This window comes from Bos javanicus, chromosome 5 (genome assembly GCF_032452875.1).
Source record: "Bos javanicus breed banteng chromosome 5, ARS-OSU_banteng_1.0, whole genome shotgun sequence".
In the NCBI taxonomy this organism is placed as follows: domain Eukaryota; kingdom Metazoa; phylum Chordata; class Mammalia; order Artiodactyla; family Bovidae; genus Bos; species Bos javanicus.
Genome location: NC_083872.1, coordinates 104417777 through 104436474, shown reverse-complemented (window position 1 = coordinate 104436474; position 18698 = coordinate 104417777). Strand labels below are relative to the sequence as shown.

The 18698-nt window shown below is 48.9% G+C and overlaps 1 protein-coding gene across 2 annotated transcripts; it reads left to right on the top strand.

Moving 5' to 3' along the window:
* The first annotated feature begins 3595 nt into the window (after nt 1-3595).
* LTBR (lymphotoxin beta receptor) lies at nt 3596-11685 on the top strand. 2 transcript variants are annotated; one of them, XM_061418158.1, is made up of 10 exons: nt 3621-4209; nt 4329-4425; nt 4679-4804; nt 4894-5046; nt 5412-5508; nt 5641-5732; nt 8871-8978; nt 9289-9314; nt 10272-10500; nt 10794-11685. In XM_061418158.1, exons 1-10 carry the CDS (start codon nt 4093-4095, stop codon nt 11033-11035), a joined length of 1287 nt encoding a protein of 428 aa, XP_061274142.1. In that variant the 5' UTR covers nt 3621-4092; the 3' UTR covers nt 11036-11685. The 2 variants fall into 2 exon arrangements, with proteins under 2 accessions (XP_061274143.1, XP_061274142.1); XM_061418159.1 differs by lacking the exon at nt 8871-8978 and having other exon boundaries at nt 3596-4209.
* Nucleotides 11686-18698: the final 7013 nt, after the last annotated feature.

The window sequence follows — 18698 nt, the reverse complement described above, 5'->3', positions numbered from 1 at the left end:
AGCCTTGATGTACTCCTTTCCTAATTTGGAACCAGTCTGTTTTTCCTTGTCCAGTTCTAACTGTTGCTTCCTGACCTGCATACAGGTTTCTCAAGAGGCAGGTCAAGTGGTCTGGTATTCCTATTTCTTTAAGAATTTTTCACAGTTTATTGTGATCCACACAGTCAAAGGCTTTAGCATAGTCAATAAAACAGAAGTAGATATTTTTCTGGAACTCTCTGCTTTTTCGATGATCCAACAGATGTTGGCAATTTGATCTCTGGTTCCTTTGCCTTTTCTAAATCCAGCTTGAACATCTGGAAGTTCATAGTTCATGTACTGTTGAAGCCTGGCTTGGAGAATTTTGAGCATTACTTTACTAGCATATGAGATGAGTGCAACTGTGCGGTAGTCTGAACATTCTTTGGCATTGCCTTTCTTAGGGATTGGAATGAAAACTGCCCTTTTCCAGTCCTGTGGCCACTGCTGAGTTCCCCAAATTTGCTGGCATATTGAGTGCAGCACTTTCACAGCATCATCTTTTAGGATTTGAAATAGCTCAACTGGAATTCCATCACCTCCACTAGCTTTGTTCGTAGTGATGCTTTCTAAGGCCCACTTGACTTCACACTCCAGGATGTCTGGCTCTAGGTGAGTGATCACACCATTGTGATTATCTGGGTTGTAAAGACTTTTTTTGTATAGTTCTTCTGTGTATTTTTACCACCTCTTCTTAATATCTTCAGCTTCTTTTAGGTCCATACCATTTCTGTCCTTTATCGAGCTTGTCTTTGCATGAAATGTTCCCTTGGTATCTCTAATTTTCTTGAAGAGATCTCTAGTCTTTCCCATTCTGTTGTTTTCCTCTATTTCTTTGCATTGATCACTGAAGAAGGCTTTCTTATCTTTCCATGCTATTCTTTGGAACTCTGCATTCAAATGGGTATATCTTTCCTTTTCTCCTTTGCCTTTCACTTCTTTTCACAGCTATTTGTAAGGCCTCCTCAGACAACCATTTTGCCTTTCTTTTTCTTGGGGATGGTCTTGATCCCTGTCTCCTGTACAATGTCACGAACCTCTCTGTCCATAGTTCTTTAGGCAGTCTGTCTATCAGATCTAATCCCTTGAATCTATTTCTCACTTCCACTGTATAATCATAAGGGATTTGATTTAGGTCATACCTGAATGGTCTTGTGGTTTTCGTACTTTGTTCAATTTAAGTCTGAACTTGGCAATAAGGAGTTCATGATCTGAGCCACAGTCAGCTCCCAGTCTTGTTTTTGCTGACTATATAGAGCTTCTCCATCTTTGGCTGCAAAGAATATAATCAATCTGATTTCAGTGTTGACCATCTGGTGATGCCCATATGTAGAATCTTCTCTTGTGTTGTTGAAAGAGGGTGTTTGCTATGACCAGTGCGCTCTCTTGGCAAAACTCTATTAGCCTTTGCCCTGCTTCATTCTGTACTCTAAGGCCAGATTTGTCTGTCACTCCAGGTATTTCTTGACTTCCTACTTTTGCAAATAATATATAATATCACAAATGTGTAATCTAAAAAATAATACAAATGATTCTATATACAAAATAGGAGTAAACTCATAGGCATAGAAAACAAACTTATGGTTACCAAGAGGGAGAGAGAGCAGGGAGTGATAAGTTAGGGGTATGGGATTAACAGATACATACTACTACATATAAAATAAACAGCAAGGGCCTACTATATAACACAGGGAATTATAATTAAATCTTATAGTAACCTATAATGGGAAAGAAGCTGAGAAAATAACTTTGCTGTACACCTGAAACCGGGCTTCCCTGGTGGCTCAGCAGTAAAGAATCTGCCTGCCAATGCAGGAGGCTTAGGTTCAATCCCTGGGTTTGGATGATCTCCTGGAGAAGAATATGGCAACCCACTCCAGTGTTCCTACCTGGGAAATCCTACTGACAGAGGAAGCTGGCAGGCTACAGTCTGTGGAGTCGCAAAAGAGTTGGAAATAACTTAGCAACTAAACAACAACACCTGAAACTAATATAATATTGTAAATAAACTAAACTTCAATTTTTATAAATGTCTTTAAAAAACAGAAAAATGGATCTAAAGTCAAAATGCACACAGACCTCTCTGCATTTAATTGCTCCAGTCCCAGTCTCCATTTCCTTGACCTGAGCAGTGCACGCCCATTCTGACACTTCTTCTCCCCCCACAACCGGGGCAGCCCAGGACATTCACTGGAAGAATACAAGTCCTGGGCCTGTACCAGGAGAGAAAAGAGGTGTCTAAATCTCAGGCAGGTTCACTCTTTTGTGATTCCCCTGACCCCAGCGGTGCACCCCTGCCCAGGGCTCCCCTGCTTCTCCACCAGGAGCCTGTCCAGCCAGTCAGACCAACCAGGGAAAGGATGTATGCCCAGCGAGTCAACCCCTCATGCCTAGAGGGGCTCCCCTGAGTCATGAGGAGGCAGTTGCTGGACTGAGCTAGGACCCAGACATCTGGAGCCCAGACTCTAGGCTTGCTTTGCCATGGACTGGCTATGTGACATGGGCAAGGCATCATCAACATTGACATTGACATTGAAGTCACTCAGTCATGTCCAACTCTTTGCGACCCCGTGGACTATAGCCTACCAGGCTCCTCCATCCATGGAATTTTCCAGGCAAGAGTACTGGAGTGGGTTGCCATTTCCTTCTCCAGGAGTTCTTCCTGACCCAGGGATTGAACCCGGGTCTCCCTCATTGTAGGCAGATGCATCATCAAATTAGTCCATAAATATGTACTGGACATGTGGTCCATACCAGACTCTGTGAGAAGCTCCCAGAACCCAGATTTGCAGTTTCAGGGCAGGCTGTTGCCAAGCACAAAAGGCCAGTGGTTGGCGGATGATAAGCAGCGGGTCACAGGGAGGGATCTGGGTGGAGTGGCTGTGCATCCCAGGGTGGGGTGCCTCCCCAAGCCCAGGTGACCCTCAGTGACAGGTGGGAGTTAGCCAGGAGCACAGAAACGTGGAAACCAGACTCCCTGGTGTGGGCCGGGGAGGGGGAGGATGCCTTAATGAATTGCAAGGAAATGGTAGGAAGAAACAGGGCAGGGGCCAGACCAAGCCCTCCTGAAATCCTGCTCTCTTTTACATGGTATCGTGGCCTCAGCGTCCTCATCCTTAAGGTGAGAGGCCTGGACAGGCAGGCTGTCAGCTCAGGGATCCAAAAGCTCTAAGGCAAGGTCTTAGGCCTGAGGGTAGTGGTTGCCCAGCCTGGCCCCCCTGACCATGGGAACTCGGTCTTCACGTCCCCGCATTCTCTGATGACACGGAGGTTGGTGGGGAGGGCAGGGGCTGCTGTACCCTCTGGAGTGTCTCCTAGGTGACCTGTGCCCACTGCTCTGTGGGTTGGGTTGACTCAGGGGAGGGGCGGGGGGGCGACTCTTTTACAGTTTATGTTAAAAATTCACACAACAGGGCGAGAACCCAGGAGTCCAGCAAGTCTGCCAAGAGGGACTTCTGGTTCCCAGATGCTGGTCTGGCTGGCTGTCCGTGGCTCCCTGTGGGTCTCCACACCCTCCAAGTCTGACACTCCCAAGCCCATCCATTTTTTTCAGATCTGGCCGGACACAGCTCTGTCTGGAACTCTATCTGTTCCCGGGTCCCCTCTGCCCCAGCCGGGTTCCCGAGTGCCTATCTGAGGACCATCCGCTGGCTCCACCACCCCTTTCCCACCAGCCGGCCCAGCCTGGCCTGCGTCCTCCTCTCCAATCAGGCCTGCGGAGAAGGGAGGAGGCCCCGGTTCCGGCCCCGCTGCCCTCACGTGCTTTCCCGGCCGCCCCTCCCGCCCTGCGTCGTCGGCCAGCCAAGCCTGTTCCTCTTCCCGATTGCGACAGAGGCCGCCTGGGCTCCAGCGCTCCCTGTCCCCGCCCCGCGCCGGCCGCTCCACTCCCACTTCCTGAGCCCCGGCGCTGGAGCCCCGGAGGCCAGGCCAGGCCCGGCCGTTCCGGCCCCCGGGCGCGTCCATCAAGTCCTGTCCCAGCCTCTGGGCTCTGCCACCACTGGCCAGGACGTCCAGGCTTCCACCTCCCTCCCAGGCCTCCATCCCTCTGCTCGGCTGGCAGGCTGACTGGCCGCCATGCGCCTGCTATGGGCCACCTCCCACCGCGGCCTGGCCTGGGGGCTACTCATCCTGGGCGTCTGGGGTCTCCTGGCCGCATCCCAACCCCAGCTGGAGAGGGAGGAGCCTGTGCAGGTAGGTGGGGGCAGGCTTAGCTAGGGGAGAGGGGTCTGGGCCATCCTCTCTGATGTCCCTCTGCTCCTCCCAGCTGACCCCTGAATAATTCTCCGCCCTGATTCCATCTCTTCTTGAAGGGGCTCCCATACCACACAGAGAACCAAAGCTGCGGAGACCAGGAAAAGGAGTACTATGAGTCCAAGCTTCGCCTCTGCTGCTCCCGCTGCCCCCCAGGTAAGAGGCCAGGGCCAGAGGACGTCTGGGATGGGGAGGCAGGGTACAGGGGGCTCCAGCCCGCCTTGCTTCCTTGGATAGACACCGGACACCAGCTCCCAGGGAAATCAGCTGGCAGAAACAGAGGGCGAGAGACACTGGCCGGCCATCCTATGTAGGCACCGGGACAGGCCCAGGGTCACGCAGCGAGCGGCGGAGGGCACCGTGGGAACCCCAGTCCCCTGACCCTTCTCTTGCCCCACTCACAACCTAGGCACGCACATCTCCACCAAATGTAGCCGCCGCCAGAACACCGTCTGTGCCACATGCCCCGAGAAGTCGTACAACGAGCACTGGAACCATCTCTCCTTCTGCCAGCTGTGCCGCCCCTGTGACAAGAGTGAGTGGGGTGTTCCGGGGTGGGGGTGGGGGGCTGGGATGTCCTGGAGCACAGCCCCTGTGCTGAGCAGCCCCTCATCGCCCCTGCAGTGCTGGGCTTCGTGGAGCTCACGCCTTGCACTAGCAACCGCAAGGCCCAGTGCCACTGCCAGCCGGGGATGTACTGCGTCTTTTGGAACTCTGAGTGTGAGCACTGCGAGCCACTCTCCGACTGCCCGCCTGGCACCGAGGCCGAGCTCAAAGGTCAGAGGTCACTGGCAGCAGAGGGTGGGAAGGAGGCTGGGCGGGCGCTCTTGAATGGGTGCAGGGTGCTGTGTCCGTGGTGACGCCCCGGGTGGCTAGTTCTCTGTGTAATAAAATGCTTCTCCCTCCCTGAGAAAGGCTCACAGATGGAACCTGCAGAGAAATGGAGTTGGGACGGTGCAGGGTTCGAGGTCCTCCCAGCACTGAGAGGAAGCTGGGCAATGGGGAGAGAAGGAAAGATGCTGTGAAGTACAGACTGGGGAGGATGGGTGGGTAGCCGTCCAGCAGGTGTCACAGAAGCCCACAGCTGGACAGAACCCCCTGTGCCCACTCACCCTGGCTGCCCCATGCTTCTCTCCTGCCAGATGAAGTCATAGAGGCTAACAGCAACTGTGTCCCCTGTAAAGCTGGACACTTCCAGAACACCTCCTCTCCCACCGCCCGCTGCCGGCCCCATACCAGGTGAGGGTGCCCAGTCTGCATTCCTCTGGCCCTCCCAGCCCCAGCTGGTGACAGCCCACCTCACGCTCAGCTCCACAGACCAGCTCCACTTCCAGCCAGGAGCCCCCCTGAGCTGGGCTCTTTCCTCCACAGGTGTGAGGACCAGGGCCTTGTGGAGGAAGCTCCAGGCACCCCCCAGTCTGACACCAGCTGCAGAAATCCACAAGAGCCCCCTGACATGCCAGGTGAGGAAGGGCCAGGGGCATGGGGAGGGGACATCTGGGAAGATGCCTTAATTCCATCCATCTAAAAAAAACAGGGAATTGATGAACCCTTTCCTCTCAGAGTTGAGGCAAGAAGTTCCTCAAAGAAAAACTGGAGTATCCCTGGGCCAGGTTACTTACACACATGTATGTGTATACACATATATGTGTATACATGCACTTTTAAAGTTATATGTTCTACATGTAACTTAAAAGTTACATACAATAGTATGTCTACACAGAGACATAGATATAGATATAACTATAGATATATAGATACAGATATAACTGTACCTGATATCACTGTCGTCATTTTGGACATGCCACCGTCACATAATCCATTTACTGAGTATAGTAGGTTACACCTTCCATCACTAGAGAGAAGATTCTACATTTGATGCTTTCTTGTTTTTTTCTGTGAAATTATTGCTTTCCTTGCCTGGAAGAGGAATATGCATGCTCGTGCTTAGTCGCTACAGTCATGTTCCAGTGGACCATAGCCCTCAGGCTTCTCTGTCCAGGGGATTCTTCAGGAACCAGAGTGGGTTGCCATGCCCTCCTCCGGGGGATCTTCCCCACCAAGGGATCGAACCCACGTCTCCTGCATTGCAGGCGGATTCTTTACTGCTGAGCTACTGGGGAAGCCCTATAGAGAATTATAGGATGTTTCTAATGACTGTCATTGTTACCAATCAAAGGAAAGTTTATTTCCTTAATTTTAAAAAATGGCTGAGCATTTATAATCATAGCTTCCATTTAATAAGAGTTTGTGCGTCAGACACTCTGTGCACTTGACTTTCACTAACTCATTTAAACCTTGTAATGATCCTATGAAATAATCCTTACTGACAGATGAGGAAACCAATGCCCAGAGAGGTTAGGTGACTTGCCCAAGATCACCCATGTGGTAGTTGGTATTATGAAGACCTGTTCTAGGTCCTTCTTACTTCAAAACCCATGCCATAATACATGCAAACTGTAGAAGATTAGAAAATTCAGATAAACAAAACTAAACCTCACGTACAGAACCATCAGCTGGCATATCCACTCAACATTTTTGAATATATCTTCCCAGGCATTTTTCCACACAATAGAAAAAAATTACATTTTTTCTAAAAATGGAGTCATTTGAATGTTTGTAACTTAATTTTTCATCCAACTATATCATAATCTTTTCTACATTCTATTCTTAATTTTTAACTGTGTATCAAAAATGATTAGCTTTTTTTTTTCTTTTTTCTTTTGTATTGGTGTATAGCTGATGAGGGCTTCCCTTGTAGCTCAGTTGGCAAAGAATCTGCCTGCAATGCAGGAGACTTGGGTTCAATCTCTGGGCCAGGAAGATCCCCTGGAGGAGGAAATGGCAACCCATGCCAATGTTCTTGCCTGGAGAATCCCATGGACAGAGGAGCCTGGCAGGCTATAGTCCATGGGGTCGCAAAAGTCGGCCATGACTTAGCAACTAAACCACCACCATAGCTGATTAACAGTGCTTCCCTGGTGGCTCGATTAGTAAAGAATCTGCCTGCAATGCAGGAGACCTGGGTTCAATCCCTGGGTTGGGAAGATTCCCTGGAGAATGAAATAGCAATCCATTCCAGTATTCTTGCCTAGGAAATCCCATGGACAGAGGAGCCTGGCAGGCTATAGTCCATGGGGTCTTAAAGAGTCGGACACGACTGAGCAACTAAACCACCACCACCAGAGCTAACTGACAATGTTGTGATAGTTTCAGGTGTACAGCAGAGGGACTCAGCCATATATATATATATATATCCATTCTCCCCAGACTCCCCTCCCATCCAGGCTGCCACATAACATTGAGCAGAGTTCCCTGTGCTATACAGTAGGTCCTTGTTGGTTATCCATTCTAAATATAGCCGTGCATACGTGTCCATTCCAAAGTCCCGAACTATCCCTACCCCCATCCTTCCCCCGTTGGAAGCACACATCTTTTGATGCTAATAGGTCTTCATGTCCTTGGCTCTGTAATTCTCAGATTGGTATTTAGAGCTGGACTCTCAGAGAGTACATAAGCTAATCTCATTTTGTATATGAAAAACACACAACTGGGCAGGAACCCAGGTCTAATTCTTCCCCACACCTCCCATTCTGGACTCACTTAGGCCACAGAGTTAGATGGGGCACCAAGGGTGAACTCCCAGTGTCTAAATGTCTAAGTCCTCCTGAGTTTCCTCAGGAGCAGGTGACAGAACAAGCCACAGGCATAGTGGACTCCATGCTGTCAATGGCAGCACAAGGCCCACAGGAAGAAAACGGTTGCCATGGCTATACACAGACACCTGAGAAGCCCAGCCTCCCCTTCCCTCACACTCCTGGGAGCTGCCCCAGGCAAGCCAGTGAGGATCCAGCAGCCCCCCTCATCCAGGAAGCCACAGGCAGAGTTCAGCAGCCGGGACACCGATTCTGTCACCCCTGTAAACACTTCCATGGCTAGAGAAGGACAGGTTCAGCTCCTACTGCTGTATATCTTGCTGTCAGATAGCCAAATCTGCAGAAACATGGCTTTACCCCGCAGCCTGAGTCTGCTCACAACCCCAAGCCCACCCTCCCTTACTGCCTCCCACTCCCATTTCCAGCCCAAGTGCCTGTCCTCACCCTCACAGGGCTGTCCCTGTGCCGGTGGCCAACCACACTCGCCCCAAACATCTCCATCTGAGGCAGAATCTCTCCTGGTTCTCAGCCCACCCACATCAGGCTCCATGACCCTTCTCTGTAACCCAAGAGAAGTTTCTCCAATTCCTCCTTTAGGAACTGCAGTGGGTCTACAAGGGGAAAGAACTTCCCAGGTGGCACAAGTGGTAAAGAATCTGCCTGCCAATGCAGGAGACGTAAGAGACTCCATCCCTGGGTCAGAAGATCCCCTGGAGGAGGGAATGGCAACCCACTCTGATATTCTTGCCTGGAAAATTCCATGGACAGAGGAGCCTGGGTTGGAAAGAGTCAGACAGGACTGAGCAGTAGCAGTAGCAGGAGGGGAAGCCTGCTCCCTGTTTCCCATCTGGGTGGCCTGAGAACTGGAGAGCTGCTCCCTAATTGCCCCATCCACCCGCTGCTCTCCTCGGGTCCTCACGCCTCGTCCTGTCTGCTGTCCTCCAGGAACGATGCTAGTTCTGGCCATCCTGCTGCCTCTGGTCTCGTTTCTGCTCCTCACCACTGTCTTCGTCTACACCTGGAAGAGCCACCCCTCTCTCTGCAGAAAGCTGGGTAGGAAAGACTCAGAGGCTGGCAGGGATGTCTGCCTGGGTCTGTGCCCATCCAGGTTGGGTAGGGGGCTGGAGGGAATATTCAGCTCCCTCAGGGCCAATACTTCTGCCCCTTCACACCTCAAGACACCCAGCACTTGTCCCCAACACAGACATCACATCTATCCAGCCCCTTCATTCTGAGGCTGGAGATAAGGGTAATGACAGACTGATCATTCTGGGAGCCCAGGGTGGGCAGTGCCATACTGTGGGGTGGGGTGTGGAGGGGAAAGCCTGGGAGTCTGAGGCCGCTGTTTCATTTTCTATTCCAGGATCCCTGCTCAAGAGGCACCCAGAGGTAATGCGGAGGCTAGGGAGGCAGCAAGGAGGGGCAGGGGACAGGTGAACAGGGGTGGGGGGCAGGCAGGAAAAGAATCTGCAGCTTCAACATCCATTTAATCCTTCAACTAATAATTTATTGAGCACGCTATGTGCCAGGCACTATGGAAATTCAGTTCAGTTCAGTCGCTCAGTCGTGTCCGACTCTTTGCGACCCCATGAATTGCAACACACCTGTCCTGTCCATCACTAACTCCCGGAGTTCACTCAAACTCAGGTCCATTGAGTCGGTGATGCCATCCAGCCATCTCATCCTCTGTTGTCCCCTTCTCCTCCTGCCCCCAATCCCTCCCAGCATCAGGATCTTTTCCAATGAGTCAACTCTTCGCATCAGGTGGCCAAAGTACAGGAGTTTCAGCTTTAGCATCAATAGCAGTGAGCAAAGCAAAGTCTCTATCCTCCCAGAGTTTCATATCTGTGGAGCAAGGATAAAGTTAGTCGACTATGTACTAGGTAGTGACAACTGTTAAATATGGAGAAGGAAATGGCAACCCACTCCAGTATTCTTGCTTGGAGAATTCCGTGGACAGAGGAGCCTGGTGGGCTACAAGTCCATGGGGTCGCAAAGAGTCAGACGTGACTGAAGCAACTGAGCCCAACTGCTAAATAAAGCATGGTGGGGGCGGGGGAGGGGGGCAGTGGCAACCAATGAGGGTATTCTATCTTAGAGTAGGCAGAGACAGCCTCTGTGGTCAGCTGATATTTGAGCTGAGGGCTGAAGAAAACAGAGGGCCAGACATCAGGAGGTAGCAGGGAAAGTGCTCCAGGAAGAGGGATCGTCAGTGCAAAGGCCCTGTGGCAGGAAGCTCGATGAGGAGGGCTTGGAGCTGCCTAGGCACAGGGTGGGGGTGGGAATTAAAGAAAGATGGAGTCTGAGGCCCCCGTCCTGGGCTGGTTCTCGGCCTCTGTCCTGCAGGGAGAGGAATCAAATCCTGCTGATGGAAACTGGGAGCCCCCAAGGTTCAACATACATGTTCCTGACCTGGTAAAGCCACTTCTGCCCGCCCCTGGAGACTTGGCCCTGGCCTCCGGCGGCGTCCCAGCGAACCCGGGTTTGGAGGAAGAGGTGCTCCAACAGCAGAGTCCCCTGAGCCAGGCCAGGGACCTGGATGCTGAGCCCCCAGAACAAGGCCAGGTGGCCCCCGGTGAGAAGAGGGGATGGGGAGGGAGGGAGGGCAGGGGGAGAGCGTGTGAGCCGGGCAGAAAAGAAGAGACTGCAACAGCCAGCGTCCTGACTACAGAGAAGGGACGAGACTGAAAACCAAGAAAACAGGGAATGAACACAGAGCTCAGGACACCAAAGCGCATGGAGAGGGACAGGGCAGAAAGGGGAGATGGCAGATGGGGCCCTGGGGAAGCCAGAGTCCCATGCTGGCAGCACGCTGGGCCCCCCTCAACCTTGACCCCTCGCCCCCTCACTCTGCCTTCCTTCCCACAGGCACCAACGGCATTCATGTCACCGGCGGGTCTGTGACGGTCACCGGCAACATCTACATCTACAACGGGCCGGTCCTGGGGGGAGCCCGGGGCCCCGGAGACCCCCCCGCCCCGCCAGAGCCTCCGTACCCCATCCCCGAAGAGGGTGCCCCCCGCCCTCCCGGGCTTTCCATGCCCTACCAGGAGGATGGCAAGGCTTGGCACCTGGCTGAGACAGAGACACTGGGGTGCTACGCCCTCTGACAGGGCCAAGGACCCAAAGCGTCAGCCATGCCGGACGATGTCTGGAGGAGCCAGGAGAAGGGAGGCTGCCCTCCCCGCACAGGCCTGACTGAGGGCCTGGGAAGGGCCCGGAGAGCTGGACCCCGAGGGGCCAGGCCTCAGACATTGCCTCTCTGCGAGCAGGGCCGGCGCTGGCTGGGAACGGCGCCCCGGCGGGACTCTCCAGGCCGCCTGAGCAGGCCCAGGACTCCACTGCAGACTCCCTGCCCACTGGGGCTGCACCGGCTCAGCCTCAGGCACAGACAGGGCATGTGACCCTAACCACTGCCCCGTGGCATCTGAATCCCAAGCCTGGCACGGAACGGAGCCAGCCACGCAATCACTCAAGGACTGGGGCCCCCCTGGCAGAGTCATGGTGCTCAACATCCCCAAGCTTCAGAGGCCCTTTGAGGGCCCACACTTCAATGGACGGACGGAGACCCAACAAGAAGCCGGAGTGACGAGGAAGACCACCCACCCCTCCCCTCCTCGACAGGAAAGCGAGTCTTTCTAACCAAGGGCTTGGGTGGGGTTCAAGGTATAAGGGCGAGTTTTGGATGGGGAGGAAAAAAATTGGTGAGTGTATTTATGAACTGTACCCACATACAAATAAAGAGGAGAGTGAGACCTAGGCCATTGATTTCCTTGGCATTTATAGAGAAACACGATTCCATTGGGGCCATGTCAAAGGCACAGGTCAAAACTATGGAATATAAAATGTTATCAACTATAATCCCACGAGGTATTTGTGTTAGAGGCTGGTATATGGAATTCAGGAGATGACAGTATTGGCCAGCAGTCTCTGGCAATGTGGCAGGCAGTGTTCTCAATGCCATGCAACCTTACCTTATGCAGCCCTCACAAAACCCTCAGGAGGCAGGTATGAGGACTATTCCCATTTAACATATGAGGAGACTGAGGCCCAGAGGGGCTAAGTCAGCTGCTCAGTTTACTGCACATGGTTGGGATAGGCCCTGTTAGACTGGCTCTAGAGTCCTGATGGGTAAAAAAGAGAATTTCTCTGAATAGATAAAATGGACTGGTTTTCTCAAATCACCAGACCTCCTCCATACCCCGCAGGCATGAAGTTCTCAGCCAACTCTCAAACCCCCAAGTTTAAAACAAAGTACAAAAGTGTTTGGCAAGGTTTTCCGTTTTGTCTGTTTTGCCGCACCGTGTGACATGCAGCAAACCTCCCGGACCAGGGATCAAACCTATACCCTGCATCGGAAGCATGGAGTCACAGCCCCTGGAACACCAGAGAAGGCCATATCTGGCAAGATTGGGTGAAGGGAAAGATCCATACTTTAGAGATAAATTGAGAGGCCAAGTTCACATTCTGCTGATAGAGAGATGGAGGCCGGCCTCCTTCAACCAGAAGAAGCACCTTGACTTTTACTTTATTTCTTCTTGTCTTGCAGGCTTACCTCGCTTTATTGTGGTTTTTTTTTAAACAAATCGTGGCAACCCTGAGTTATTGATGATGGTTAGCATTTTTTAGCAATAAAGTATTTTTAAATGAAGGTATGTATGTTGGTTTTGAGACCTAATGCTGCTGCACACTTAATAGGCTGCAGTACAGTGTGCATATAACGTTTAGATGTAGCGAGAAACCCCCTAAAATTCGTGTGACTCGCTTTATTCCAGTGGTCTGGTATCAAACCACAGCATCTCCGAATATGCTTGTATTTTCTTTTCTTCCCCCAAAGAACTCCAGATCTTCTCAGGCTCTCTTGTTGTTTGTAAATGTTTGGGGCCCCAGAATTTATCTACCGTGCTGCCCAGTAGAAACAGTCTTAGCTGGAAAGATTGCGAGGGGAGCTGCTGCAGCTGACTGCTCCTTCCATAAAAGGCCACCCTCTGGGTCTAATGTTATGACTGTTGCTGGGGCCCTTCAAGGTGGGGAAGCTCCAAGGCCCACACTCCAGGAGTCTTCTGATCCAACCCAGCGGATGGGTTATTTAAGGTTGACCTTGAAAGTATTAAATCCAACTTCCTTTTTTGAGCAGTAAATAATGTGAGCTGTATTTTTAGACAGAGAATGAAAGCCTCCTGCTCTTGCCATAGGCTAGAGCCAGACATCATGATTCCTTAATCGTTGTTTCAGGGTATTTAGATTTTTAAAAAACTATACTTTTTTTTCCCATAAAATAAAAGGAGGAAACTTTTTTTTAAAGAAATGGTGCCAGAAGTGAGGAGGGAAGTTTCAAGAGGGAGGGGATATATATATATATATATATATATATATATATATATATATATATACTTGTGGCTGATTGATATTGTTGTACGACAGAAGCCAACACAACATTGTAAAGCAGTTACCCAGTTAAAAAAAAAAAAAAACTTAATGAATAAATCTGGTCCCTTCTCTTCATGGCAAATATATGGGGAAACAATGGAAACAGTGAGAGACTTCATTGTTTTTGGTCTCCAAAATCACTGCAGATGGTGACTGCAGCCATGAAATGAAAAGATGCTTGCTCCTTGGAAGAAAAGCTATGACCAACCTAGACAGCATATTAAAAAGCAGAGACATTATTTTGCCAACAAAGGTCCATCTAGTCAAACCTATAGTTTTTCCAATAGTCATGCATGAATGTGAGACTTGAATTATAAAGAAAGCTGAGCACTGAAGAATTGATGCTTTTGAATAGTGGTGTTGGAGAAGACTCTTGAGAGTCCCTTGGACTGCAAGGAGATCCAACCAGTCAATCCTAGAGGAAATCAGTCCTGAATATTCATTGGAAGGACTGATGCTGAAGCTGAAATTCCAATACTTTGGCCACCTGATGCGAAGAACTGACTCATTGGAAAAGACCTGATTCTGGGAAAGATTGAAGGCAGGAGGAGAAGGGGTTGACAGAGGATAAGATGGTTGGATGGCATCACCGCCTCAATGGACATGAGTTTGAGCAAGCTCTGGGAGTTGGTGATGGACAGAGAAGCCTGGTGTGCTGCAGTCCATGGGGTCGCAAAGAGTCGGACATGACTGATCAACTGAACTGAACTGAATAAATAAATAAAAGGGAAACATTTTTTCTAGATGTTTTACAGTTTCACTTTTTAAATTTATGCTTATGAGCCTTTTGTGTGTGTGTAAGTATGAGGTTTGTGTTGAAGTATTTGGTCTTTGCCTATAAATGTCTAATTATTCCAGCACCATTTGTTAAAAAGACTGTTCTTTCTCCGTGAATTATCTTTGTTTCTTTGTCAGGTCAGTTGATAATATTTGTGCCGCTTTATTTCTGGACTCCGCTGGCTCCATCGGCCTGTGTCTATCCTTTTGCTAACATCACAGTCTTGATTTCTGTAGCTTCCTAAGTCTTGAAATTGGGTGATGTAATTTCTCCAATTATTGTTCTTTTTTCAGTCCCTTTCAGTTTCTTTTCCGCATACATTTTAGAATCCACTTGCCAATTTCTTTAAAAAAAGAAAAACCTGCTGTGATTTTTGAGTGAAGATGATTGACTCTATGATTCAAATTGGGGAGAACTGACATCTTTACAATATTGAGTTTTCCAACCCATAAACATATCTTTCCATTTATTTACATCTTTTTTTTAATTTCTTTTAACAGTGGTTTGTAGTTTTCAGCATACAGATCCTACACATAAGTTTTGTATGCAAGATCTGTACTTTATGGAGAGAGGAAGCTACTATAAATTGTATTTTTAAAATTTCAAATGTTAATTGTATGTCGCTGAATATGGAAATATGATTGACTTTTGTATATTGGCCTTGTATCTTACGAGCCTGTTAAACTCACTTCTTAGTTCTAGGAAGCTTTTTGTAGATTAATAAACAGTCATGTTGTCTTCAAAAAAACACAGTTTTCTTTCTTTCTAATCTGTATGCCTTTTATTTGTTTTCTTCACTTATTACACTGGCGGGGCTTCCCTTGTGGCTCAGCTGGTAAAGAATCTGCCTGCAATGTGCGAGACCTGGGTTCAGTCCCTGGGTTTGAAAGATCCCCTGGAGAAGGAAAGGCTACCCACTTCAGTATTCTTGCCTGGAGAATTTCCATGGGATCGCAAAGAGTCGGACATGACTGAGTGACTTTCACGGTTACACTGGCTATCTTGTATGATATCTTGTATGATATTGAATAGGAGTTCCAGCCATGGACTCCTTACAACAAATTGATGAGATCTGTCAGAGCATTTACACTGAGTGTAGCATTTATAGGACAGATTTTTTTAGGTTTATGGAATAGCTATACTAACTATACTACGCATGCTTAGTCGCTCAGTTGTGTCTGACTCTGCAACCCCATGAACTATAGACTCCTCTTGTCCATGGGATTCTCCAGGCAAGAATACTAGAATGGGTTGCCATTCTCTTCTCCAGGGGATCTTCCCAATCCAGGGGTCTCTACCTGGGTAGACTCTTTACTATCTGAGCCACCATAGGATACGTTTTATTTTGGTTTAATCTGGGTTGAGACAACCCCCTAAAGAACTTCCATAAGTTTGTGGGGCCATAAGATTCCCCGACGTGAGCCCTTTAGGCTTCAACAGCTAAGACAGAGGGCCACTGCCCCATGGCCACTTCAACCTCCGTCTAATAAAATGGTCAAGACAGTCTGTTGGGCCAGGGTACAGGCCCTTCCCAGCTGGGTCCAGCATTATCCAGCAGTATTGGTTGAGTTTGCCTGACCCACTTTGCTATAGCCTCATTGTTTTTGCAAGCTGACTCATCATTTGCTTTGTTCCTGAAAACTCCCTTAACTCTGCCTAGCCTAATTAATAAATCTTTTCTTCTGAATGTCATTCTTCATTGAAGCAAACTCCAATTTGTCCCAGGATACCTAGACCAGCACCTATGTCCCCTAAGGCCTTTACCTGTCCTGTGGGCCAGTCTGCTGTACGTGTTGTTGCCTTTGGGTACTAATGACCCCTGTGCAGTTAGGATACATGTTTTGCATCCAAAAACGTTGGGTCCCCCTCACCGGGGTTAGGTGACTGTGGCTCAGTGGTAAAGAACCTGCCTGCCAATGCAGGAGATGCAAGGGATGATGGGTTTGATCCCTGGGTTGAGAAGACCCTCTGGAGGAGGAAATGGCAACCCACTCCAGTATTCTTGCCTGGTGGGCTACACTCCATGGGGTTGCAAAGAATGGGACATGACTGAGCACACACACCTAGATGTAGTTTAGCCTGAGTGTGCCCTGGGGGCCTCTCACAGTGTCCCATGTCTCAAGGCGGGGCTAGTCTCCGGGAACTCAAGTCCACCACGTGATGTCCCCCTCTTTTAATTCCATCCAGGACTCATTGTTTTTCCTTATTGTGCTTAATAGCTTTCCATCCACAAAACAAGGGTGATGTGTATTAGTGCATAGCACCCAATGGGAATGGCACACTGGGCATGCATGCTGCCATTGTATCTTGTCAGTTATAATCGGGGGTCTTGTTATGAATTTTATCATTAAGATTTATAGTTGCACAGCCATAATTCTGTTGGGAGCCATACACCACCCGGTCTGAAGGCCCAGCAGGAAGCAGTTGTCAGAAACTGCTTCCCAAGTGATACCCTTTGTAATAGATGTAGCCTGAAAAATAGGAGTTCAAAGATACTGGCCAATCACTGCAGCTCCCTTTGGTCATTGACCATTGGTCTAGTTCACCATCATATCGTATGAACAGAATGTCTTCCAGGGCACTGCCCACTCAGTTTTGCAGGCTGCCATTTGACCTTGTCAGTGTTGATCTGAACAAAGGAGGTAAACTGAGGCAAGCTCCAATGACCAGAAATTGAGTTTATTCTGAAACAGTAAAAGAATCGCAATTTGGGAAAAGTAATCTCCAGTAAGCTACAAATTGAGGGTTTGGAGTGGGCTGGATTTATTGGCAAGGTCCCAGAAGTAGGTTCATTGGCCTCAGAATGGGGAGAAAACCTTGGTTGGGCGTTCATTGGTCAGGAGATAAGTCTGTCTCCGCAAGTCAGGCATTTGATGGAAATCAGTCTCTCGTTTTTTAAGTTCCCTTCTCCTGAGTACACATGTGTGTCTCCATTTTCTATTCCCCAGGTTCCATTTCAGATGGAAATCCTATTGTGTATTGGTTTGATATGATTTCAGATCTGCTTATTTTTGATGTCAGTGAAGCTGTTTTAAATCCACTTGTTCATGGTAAAGATTTTTTTAAAAAGGTTGTTTTAGAAATAAAGTTGCTTGGGAGGGCAATGAATTGGGAGATTGGGATTTAACATGTATACACTATTTATACTGTTTGTTGCTGTTGATTAGTCGCTAAGTTGTGTCCAACTCTTTGGCGACCCCATGGACTGTAACCCTCCAGGCTCCTCTGTCCATGGGATTCTCCAGGCAAGAATACTGGAGAGAATAGCCATTTCCTTCTCCAGAAGATCTTCCCAACCCTGGAATCGAACCTGTGTCTCCTGCATTAGCAGGGAAATTTCTTTACCACTGAGCCACCAGGGAAGTCTGTAAAACAGACAACTAACGAGAACCTCCTGCACAGGGAGCTCTACCCAATGCTCTGCGGTAACTTAAATGGGACGGAAATTCAAAAAGAGGAGATAAATGTATACGTATAGCTGATTCACTTTGCTCTCCAGTAGAAATTAAACATTGTGAAGCCACTAGACTCCAATAAAAATGCTTTAAAAATAAAGTCTTACTTTTACTTATTACTTAAAAAAAATAGAAAGTTGTTTCGATGTAAGAATGTAGTGCCTTGGGTCAGGATGTCCCTACCTCATCTATTGGCTTTGATAAGCACAAAGAGCTCAACTTCTGAGAAGACCCTCGGGTCTTATATGGATAAGAACACATGGAGAAGCAACTTTGATAAGGAGACGTCTAGGCTGTGAGTGCTGAGAGTTTGTGAGAAATATCCAGAGTTCCGTCTGGGCAAAAGCTACCGTTTGCTGATCCAGCTCCATGACAGTTTTGAGACACTGGCTCTTGCCCTGGCCAGGCCCCTCTTGGTGGTGGTGGTGTTAAAACTGCAGCAGTCTCAGGGAGAGAAAGGGCAGCACCTCTCCTGCCTCCGAGAGGCACTCCTCTTAGGCAGCACCGCAGGTAGTGCCTGGAGTCATAACCCACAGTTCCTGGAGTGATAACCCTCGGAGCAGCTCTGCCTGCCCCCAGCACTCACACCTTCATTCCCTAGCAACGCACATCAGCAATGAGGACTTTCATTTTTTGCCCTGGCAGCTGCAGGTCAGCTTCTTGGTTCGTCAGATTCACTCTCTGCTGAGTACCAACCTATATAAAGACAAACGTTGAACTAAATTTGGAGTTTATTTCTTTCATCTCCCCCTACCCTGGCAAAAATAGTGTAATCAGTTATTTGTTTGTATTATGTAAGTGTATTGGTTTATTAAAAGACATTATCCTGCAGGTGGGGAAGGAGAGTGTGCAACGAATGGAGAGAGTAGCCTACTAACATATACACTACCATATGTAAATAGAGAGCCAGTGGAAATTTGTTGTATGCCTCAGGGAACTCAAACTGGAGCTCTGTGACAACCCAGAGCGGTGGGATGGGGTGAGAGGTGGGAGGGAGATTCAAGAAGGAGGAGATATATGTACATCTATGACTCATTTTTGCTGATGTACAGCAGAAACCAGCACAATACTGTAAAGCAATTATCCTTCAATTAAAAATAAATTTAAATA

Excerpts from the sequence above, each read along its gene's own strand:
- LTBR (XM_061418158.1), top strand. The coding sequence starts at position 4,093 with ATGCGCCTGCTATGGGCCACCTCCCACCGCGGCCTGGCCTGGGGGCTA. Across the intron at positions 5,047-5,411 it reads CACCGAGGCCGAGCTCAAAG|ATGAAGTCATAGAGGCTAAC; the intron begins GTCAGAGGTCAC and ends CTCTCCTGCCAG. Across the intron at positions 10,501-10,793 it reads ACAAGGCCAGGTGGCCCCCG|GCACCAACGGCATTCATGTC; the intron begins GTGAGAAGAGGG and ends TCCTTCCCACAG.